Source organism: Dromaius novaehollandiae, chromosome 20, assembly GCF_036370855.1.
Source record: "Dromaius novaehollandiae isolate bDroNov1 chromosome 20, bDroNov1.hap1, whole genome shotgun sequence".
Taxonomy (NCBI): Eukaryota; Metazoa; Chordata; class Aves; order Casuariiformes; family Dromaiidae; genus Dromaius; species Dromaius novaehollandiae.
The window spans coordinates 13,667,876-13,677,500 of NC_088117.1; the positions used below are offsets into that span (position 1 = coordinate 13,667,876).

The window sequence follows — 9,625 nt, forward strand, 5'->3', positions numbered from 1 at the left end:
CATTTTTAAAAACAAAGTCATATTTTAGAGTATTTTTTTCTTGATCCAAAATAATTGGAAATAAAGCAGTCAACGCGCCTCTAAATAAAAGAGCTTTTGAGGGGATGAGTACACAAGAGGGCTGTTCTAAAAAATAGTATGATAAAAAAAAGTTTGGATGATCAAATATTTGAAAAGCTTTCAATAAGCACCTGGCAGAGACCCTTCCACCACCGTGCAATACAACGTCACTACCGCATCTGGTTCAGAGCACGCGGGCAGCCAAGGGGGCACGGGCAGCCTGAGCAGCCGCATCCGAGACCCAGCTACCCGGGGCGAAACACGGAGCTGCAACGAGGGGCTTCTCGTGCCGCGAGTAAATCGTCACCTAACATAATGTGATGGTTAAATATTGACTACATAGTCTGTTCATTTTATTTACACAGCATTAAAACAGATCTGGAGAAAATGCCTGTTCAGTTGCATACTCTATTAATATCCATAGGAATAAAGCTCGGACCTATTGTTCATATGAAAATACAGGGTAGTTCCACCCCTTTTATTCCCCAACATGCCATGCTACCCTATAACGGCAAAATAAGAATGATATTTATTCTATCGGCTGGTTAAGCCAGTGTCGATATATTTCATTACTAAGTCTTCTGATCAATTATATTATTCTTAAGTCATTTATCAAAAATATCACTAGCCATACCAACGGGACAGTACAGAATTGAGTAAACATTGCAGCAGGTGAGCGTATACTGCCTGCCAGTCCCGAGAGCAGGTTTTAAAGGAAGCCTCAAAGTTGCTCCTCTCGGAGGAGTGGATTCTCCTTTATATCATCACAGCTTGTGTTGCAGAGTTAGCAGATCACGAAGTAAAATTCCATTAACATTGTTAAATACTTAATTTATCTTATTCATGTTGTCACTGTTCATAAAAATTTAACCCGGTAATTTCCTGTTATACAAAGCATAACAAAGTATGAATATTTAACTACAAGGTAAATAACACACGATTATTTTTTTATTCTAAATTGTTAACTTCACTTAGCATGTCTGCTTTGTACAGCACCACACTATTTTTCAATTAAAGGTCCAGATGTTTCAAAGGCTCCAGTAGGCAGCAGCAGTTATGAGAAATGCTTTATCTGCATTGCAATGATCACTACAACATCAGCTCCAGGCTGCATTAACATACTCATGTTTTATTCTAGCCCCCCTCCTAATGTACCAGTTAATTATACAACACACAGCTGAGAAACATAACCTCCCGAGCTGGACAGTTTCCTTCCAAGCTTCCACCTGAACAAATTTTTATATGCACCTCAAAACTACGATTTACATATATAAACACCTAATCAAATGTGCAAAATCACTGCCTGTTCCTTCTTGGTATTCACTCCCACAATTAATAAAACTGGGTAAGTCCTAAGCAAGGAATAATAAATACAATTCTTGTAACAGCATTTTTCAATCATAGTAACATGTATTCATTTATACAGTTCACTTAAACTTTAAAAATATTTTACTTAAAGTGCTATAAATATGATCGCCTGTTATGATTTTTTTCTGGCACATCCTTCAGAAATGGAGGGGACCACAGTCCCCTGACTGCAGAGCCCAGGCCTCATTTACTTTCATATGAGTATCATTTTTAGGACAAATGGATCCAGTTCATATTTAATGCTGTCATACTCAAATGGCATTTTGCCAGCAATGAAAGCCCCTCCTGCGCAGCAGGTCAGCACAAATCCTACAGCATCACTGAAGTCAAACACAGGACTTGGAGACGCCTTTCTCTCGAGGACTGAATTTCAGATCGACTGAGGTGGGACTGAGCTACCCAGGGATATTATGCTCTTATCTAGTCAGTTCCAATAGTTCTGCTGAAGAATGAAAACATACATTCAGATTTATCAAAATACAATTGCTATAGCTGCAGCAAAAAGGCATTTGTTCTACGAAACTAACCTTAGTTTCCACGTACTGAAGAACAGGAATGGCCTGCTTTGGAAGAATTATTTACATTTTACTTAGTAATAAACATTACAATCTAATACTGAGAAATAGAGTAGTTTTTTGTAATAACAAAATGCAACAAAAACATGTAACTATGTCATAAACATTACTTGTATGTCAAAAAATATGCCATGAGATATTTTAATGAACAGATGCTATTCAAAAGATAAATGTTTTTACAAATATTCAATCCTTAAACAGGTCTGAGGCTCTAATCCTTAGCTTCTGTTGCATAAAACAGACAGCTTAAGTTCCTTGAGGACATTAGCCAACCTTAGGTGGAACATTTTTAATACATCACCATGTCACTTTTTAATGTGCCACAATCTATTAACCACATGGCAAACTAACAGGGATTTTTAAAATATGGGTTTTATAGCTTTGTGCTGGTGATTAATTAAATAAATAGCCAACGTTTCACAAATCATCCCTCTAATTAGTCTAAACCAGACACTTTGCATTCACTGGCATTATTGCCATCTGAAGCTCACAGAAGGGCAGTCGCGTTACGACGACGAATCTGTGCACTCCTGAACACATCGTCACCATGTAGCCGCGGCTGGCATCGTACCACGCAGCCCGAAGGCAGAGGTACCATCTTCACAGGTGCTGCAGTCAGCTGGAATTTGACTCCAGCTGCTAGGAAAAGATGTTCTGTTTAATTATTCTCCCTCATCCTGAAGGAAAGGATCGAGGTAACAAAGAAAACAGAGCTGTGTCTGAAATTTGACCTGGAGTGGTGAAGCTGTATGTTGCAGAAAATGAACAAATACTTAAGACAGATGCTAGAAAGAATTTATGAGCTAACTGATACATTTTCTGTCAAAACATTTCAATAGCTGAAGTTACAACTAATTACATACAGACCATTCAAAGAAACCAACCAAGGCTTATCATTAAAAGGACTCAATTATTCTTGAAAAGAAAGAGGAAATCATCTGTAAAACCTGCCTGAAATCTCATCATTTTTACTGTGCATATCTAGATAGATCATTTCCCCCAGAGCTCAAATTAAACTCTTAATAGTTAATACGTTCAAGTTTTACTACAGGTTTTTCTCCGAATTATTATTAACTGGAATTTCCTATCTAGGTAGGTTTTTATATGGAAATATGTTCTGCAGTGTTTAGTGACATTATCACAACAGCTTTTTCCCCCTCAATTTAAAAACCATCAGAGAGACTGAAAATGATGTAGCAGTCAGGCTGCTCATGAAGATGGAATTTTATTTCCTGTACTATGTGATTTTTTTTCTTAGCATCAGTCACTATATATACATCAGGAATTGCTTCATATGCTTGTCCCTTAAACTGAAGTTTCCATTTACATTATTCAGAAAGGCTCAAAGAACAAGTCAAACACAAGTTCAACCGGGACTTCACCCAGACAACCCAAGACACTATCACACTCTCTGATTTGCCACGCTCACAAAGCGAGGGAAGAGCAATGGACTGCTCATGTGTAGGACTTCCCAGAACATTATAACTGTTAATCACTGCAGCGAACTGCAAAGCTGCTCACAACACGTGACGCTGACCAGCAAGTTACTCCTTCTAACTTCATTATTACGAAAAAAAGTCATGGAATAAAACATGTGGCCTTCAGAAAATGATCTAGGACAAATAATCTGGGCTACATTATACCAGCAAGAAGAATGTAGTGTTTTACTTGGATAGATTACTTGTGAGATTATATATTCATTTACTCAAACTAAACATAATCATGATTTCAGCAATATAGTCAAAGTTTCTGTAGTTCAAAATCAATGAACAAAAGAATAAGTGCCTTAGTGCTCTGACAAATGAAACCATTCCCTCTTTATGCAAAAAGAGCAGAAACTAATCCCAAGAAAAATACTAAAGCCTCTTTGGTAAAAGATCTCTCAGCAGTCCACTGCAGTTTGATGACTTCTCTCCAGAGATTAAGTAACAGGGTAACACTGCCATGCAGGGCTTTGCTGCCAAATTGCATTTAATACTGCTGAACCCAGTCCTGAATTCTTCTTGCAGACACACTGAACCAGAGACAGAAACACCAAAACTACTAATAGCTTCTACTAATACTTCTGCAAAGAAGGACCTACAAACAGAAAGAAATGAAAACACAAAGGAGTATGGCATTGCTTTCTCAACACCAAGAGGGTAATTAAGTTCAAGGTAACTATGAAAAATTATCTTAGTATGCAGAATAAATTGTAAGACTTAATTCTACCCTTTCGCCAGCACCATCAAGCAAAACTCCTCAAATCTGCAGCAAAGTTCAGACCATGGCTTTATCCTTCCAAGAAATCTGAAATTCTAATCAACTCCAGTGATAGCAACCTAACACATTCTCTGTGTCTGAACTGTCTCAGTTTCTAGTAGCAGTATGACTGTAGACACGACTGACTGGTCGTGAAAATTTTATAACCATCTCTTTTGGAAAATAATATTTACATTATATACACATATGCACTGAAACTCTGTATTATTTGCCTAGTTAAAGTATTGATTTTGCCATTGTTGTGCACACAAAATTACTTTGACATACCATTTAACACAACATATAATGTACATTCCCAAACAATACAAATGACCCAGAGTTTGAGTTGAGAAAAACCTGAACTCCTGACTTTTTGCAGAATTAATGTTTTCATGATACTTTTCAGAAGACTGATCTAATAATCCCAGTATCTTGCGGAAAATCTCTCTGATAATTACACCCCATCTTCATAAATTTGCTTTACACTTGTGGATGGATATGGGACAGATCTTTACTTTCTATTCAAAATGCATTTGAATCAAGTGGCACATTTCTGCTTGAAGTACTCCCTTAAGAAAAGTCCATAATGTATAAATACAAGACACAAGGTGTGTCCACTGCTGACTTAATGGAAAGGCTGGATTCTTGCTTGATATCATTTCAAGACAAAAGCCATTTAAGACAATTACTTTAAAAAACAAATAAAAACATTCTGTACATGGTTGGGAACCTAACTCCAAGTTCTAATTTCAGAAAATGTGCTATAAAACAACATAAAGACTATGAAAATTCAAATTTGTAGTGGAAACAAGAATAAAACATTACAGCTCCATGTAGATTAAATGTGTAATTAGAAAAACAGAATTCTTTCTTTAGTGATACTGAGGTGCCTGTATAGACCCATAAAAGAGTCCTTAAACTCACTCACTTTATAGTTAATGTCAAGGTTTTCAAATTATTTTTAAAGTACAAGGGTCAGTATAAATGTGTAGTCTAAAAGACTATTTTCTGAGAAATGAAAAAAATTATTCATCACCCTCAGAAAAGTTTCTTACAATAAGCAGGCCCATTAGAGGTATACAATTCAATCCTCCTACAGATATCAGACATTAAAAACATTTGCTAATAAACCAAATCCATATTTCTTTGGCTGTTAAGAACCTTAACTTATGAATACGTTTTTCACTTGGTTTGATCTGTAATTAAGGAAAAGATAATGACATTAGTAAATTGCTAAAAATCAATTAGACAGAATAAAATACAATATGATTCAACCAAGAGATTAACAAATGCATTATAAAACCTATTTTAAAATTCTTTAATTCTAATTAAGTTGCTTTAAATGACCATTGCTTTGAAAATGCTTTTTATTTAAATGCATCGCCAAACTGCCAGTTAATTAAAATTATTCTACATATTTTATTATAACTAGCTATTTTCCTTTGAAGATTTTTATAACATTTCCTATCAAGGAAAAGAGCTTGTGCGTTTCAGAAGAACTCTCTTTTCCCCCCAAACCTGGAGTCTTCTGGCCACTCAGGGCAAGGCCAGCAGCAGCCAGTGAACTCCTGCCTGGACTCCCACGGTCTTCTCTTCAGAGTATTTTTCCAAATCAAAATATTCAAGCAAAATTATGATTTCTCCCACAAAACTAAAGGCTGTATCTTACAGTCATGGCTCCAAAGTGCACCTCTGACTTGTTACTTCTTAATAAAAGAAACTGCTATGTAAGGAAACTTTTCTCTCTCTCTCTCAAACCAGCCAAACCCAGGAAACACCCACCAAAAAATCTGTTTCATATCTGATAACTCAAGTGAGGCTGGTCTGTTCATTAGTGGCGACTATGCTGGTAGAAAAAGAGATGAACAGAGACTATCCAAACTCAAACGTTAAGGTTATTAAAGCAAAAAACCACAAGTACAAAACTTGGCAGCTGCACGCAGTCTACGGGAAAGCTCGCTCCCCACGCAGAGCATGCTCTCCCCAGCCTCCCTTTGCCTTAATCTTCATCTCTATTCACACTGTCTTCTCCATTCCCACCCCCCAGCCTCCACTGAGCTTCGTCAGAAAAAAACCAAAAGGAAGTGAGTGGCAGAAGTGGAATCTGCTTCCCTGCCAGCACATCCCTCTCCCTGAAGGAGGAATGCAGCACGCGCCAAGGGCCATCTAAGCCAAGGGCTGTTTATTCCCCTTTATCTCAGTAACAGGGTTTGGGCATCCCTGAGAGTCCTATTCTGACATGTTTATACCTCTGTATGCTTCTTGCTCCCCATCCTGATGGGAATTAGTGTGTGGCCCCCATTCGCTCTTCTGCCATGCACAAAAAGCCAGGGGTAAGTTCACATAAACTTCAAAAATTTCAAGTTCATATTCCAGTAAGTTCACAAACTTCACAACCTCTCCAGTACTCATGCATGCTTTAGATAGGAGCACATTGACTTACAAAGGGCTGAGGTACAAAGGACCTTTGACAAGAAAAGCAATCTGTATAAGGCACTTAAAACCAAGCCTGAACACAATCTTTGTGATAACAGTTCATATAAGAGTTTAAGGGATGAGAGATTAACACAAGACGACCAGGCAAAGAAATGGAATCTGGGCAGGGAAGAGAGAGCATGTTCCAGGCGTAGAAGACACTGTGAAAGAGAACATGAAGCCAGAGCGCTAAGAGACACAAGCTTAAAAGGCACAGGTGAAAAGCAGGACATTTCATCTGATGTTATATGAAAGGGTACAAAGGAAAGCAGAAAGTCTCAGCCGATTACTTTCCCATTATCATTTAACTTATTTTTATAAAGGATAATTAAATACATTTATTTTTGTCACAAAACTACCTTTTGTTCATCAGTAAATTCATTAAACTGAGCATTTTGCCATGAATGCACTTCAAGATAGATTTTCTGCAAGTATCAAATTCATAAACAAACATGTTAATATACACAGGACATATAATAAGCTTTTAGCAAATTTAGACGATACCTGATCTTTACAGGTTTTAATGCAGTTTAATTTCAAACAAATTGACCAGCAACTTAGATAAGGTCAATCAATAGCATCTTTTGCAACGTACAGACGTCTGCTTTTTCCTAGTTCTGTTCTAAAACTCTGAACTTCTATGCCAAGCATTTCATCTTCCCCCTTCTTTCCTCCCAGGAAAGTATGGAGGAGAGCGAAGCTAATTATGTACTCATATGCAGCACAGCAAATCAGTTAAATTAAACCTGTGTTTCACCTAAGCTGTATAGAGTGCAAATAACATTGCTAACTTTTCTAATTTCATACTCTAGTACTCCCAAGTAAATAAAAAGGGGGGAAAAAAGTAAAGTTTCACTACAAATAGAAACTGTCACTTACTAGGATGTGATCTTTTCAGCTCATGCATCCTAAATGCATGCAGAGATATTATATGCACTTTCTATTTAGCAATTTAATTATATCTTTGCAGTCAGAGAGTGGCAATGGTTTGCAGTAATAATCAGGTGAAAGCATTCTCACATTAATATGCTGGAATCCGATGTGTTAATTTGATGCAACTTTGCGTTGACAATATGTGATTAATTTGTTCTAAGGCTAGCTATGCTCCCAGCTCTGACAGTTTAAAATGCTGGGTTTCTTTATCCATATCACTATTTGACACGCCTTAGCCCACTGCTTTGCTAGGACCACTGTTAATTTGTAATGAACTGGCTTTTCAGGGGGCTCCTTCATTTTTAATTCTGTCAGTGTCACCTCCTTGAGGAAAATTATAAGTTTCCTTAGGTGTGATTACTGCCAAGTGCTGCTGATAAGAGGTTTGAGAAAACAGGGTTTTATAAAGAAGTCAGTATTTAATCTGCTGAAACAGATTTATTGCCTCTAGACAGATAAATATAATAGAAAGTTCTTTCATTTAAAAGTCATTTTCTAGTTCTCCTTTACCTCCAACCCCAAAATAAGAACACCTAGACAGTGCAATAGGATAACAATGTTTTGGGGAAAGAAAAGGCGCTACATAAAATTTACAAAAGTAACCAAGTGCCCATAAAAAGGGACACCCAATTATATTTCTCTCCAACTGAATTCACATGCAGTGTCAAAACACACACATACACATGCTATAATAAGATGAACAACCCAACTAAATCACTAAGGACTCGATCCTTTGGCAAAATCAATGGAAACCACTGATAAAAGCAGTCCACCGGAGGACTCAAAGATGAGTTCATCTGAACACTATCTCATTGAGAAGCGGGCTATATGGATTATTCTCTACTTTCTCCAGAAATTCCCTGCGAGGAATGCACGCTTCTGAACTGAAGTTAAACTAGCCCCTAGGATACTGAGACTGCTGGTAAAAATGTCTTTCACCCCAAGACAAAGAGCACTTCAAAATGCCATGCAGCAGTCTGAATTTATCCAACCAGAATTAAGAACTGTACCTAAAACTGTTCCTACACAAGTGAGGCCTGCAAGCAGAGAAAGATGGTTGGCAACAAGGGTCTAGAAGCAGGTGTGAGACCAGGCAGAGATGCTGAGATGTACTCATCCCAAATATTAAAAAAAATATTAATTCTATCTCTAATATTACACTGCCACCCTTTACAGCAGTGTGAGAACACTCTCCACAAAATCTACAGAATAGTCCAGGGTTGGATGAAGCATTTAAAAAAACCCCAAAGTTCATTTTGACCGCATATTCCTACATCCACTGCCTTCATCAGATCTTTTAAGATTGCTCATACTTATTTTGTACATACACATAGCTTGCAAGTATTTTATTACATGAGCACGAGTTTATAGAGCACGCTGCATTAAGAGGGCTTTCAGGACATCACTGTAATTCAGATACGTTACTTTTATTCTGCATTGCCACTTCCCGTCAAAGGATTGGATGGTCCAGTTACATAATGCTGCGCAAAGGTTCACTGCTGCGTCAGAAATCGTTCACAGGAATTTGTTCCTCATCCTGCTGCCGATTCCTGCAGCACAAAAGCTCTAAGTTCAAACAGCATCACAACCTACTCTTAATTTACATGGATGAGAGAGTACTTTGGAGCAAACTTTTAAGATCTGTATAAAGACATATTTGAGGCAAGAGGGAAAATGTCGGCAGTTTTCCACATACCGTTGCTGAAAATGAGGGAGACAAATTCCCTCAGCAACACTGTGAACCTTCTGCATTCTTTTAGATACAACGGAAGTTTTCCATTTCTCATTCACACAACAGCATCCAGGCTATATATCCGTTCTCGGAAAGGAGGACGGGATGGTAAAGCAAGATGTGGTGTGGCATGATCCGTGAATGGGAAGCACACGTCGCTGAGGAGCCCCAGGAGGGGAGAGTGCACGCCAGGAGGGACAAAGTAGCTGAGATGGAATCAAGGTGGGCTGAGAAAACTCCG

The 9,625-nt window shown here is 37.8% G+C and overlaps 1 protein-coding gene across 9 annotated transcripts in view; it reads right to left on the reverse strand.

Annotated features, from left to right (window-relative positions):
- MAPKAP1 (MAPK associated protein 1) overlaps positions 1–9,625 on the reverse strand; it is a 110,054-nt gene that overhangs the window by 66,388 nt on the left and 34,041 nt on the right. Inside the window, exon 1 of one of the 9 annotated variants that reach the window (XM_064523995.1) lies at positions 5,914–5,937. The exons of the other annotated variants lie outside the window; for them this stretch is intronic. Coding sequence (XP_064380065.1) covers positions 5,914–5,919 — 6 coding nt within the window. The 5' untranslated portion in view covers positions 5,920–5,937. Of the gene's footprint in view, positions 1–5,913; positions 5,938–9,625 lie in introns of those variants that run through there. 9 annotated transcript variants of the gene reach the window in all.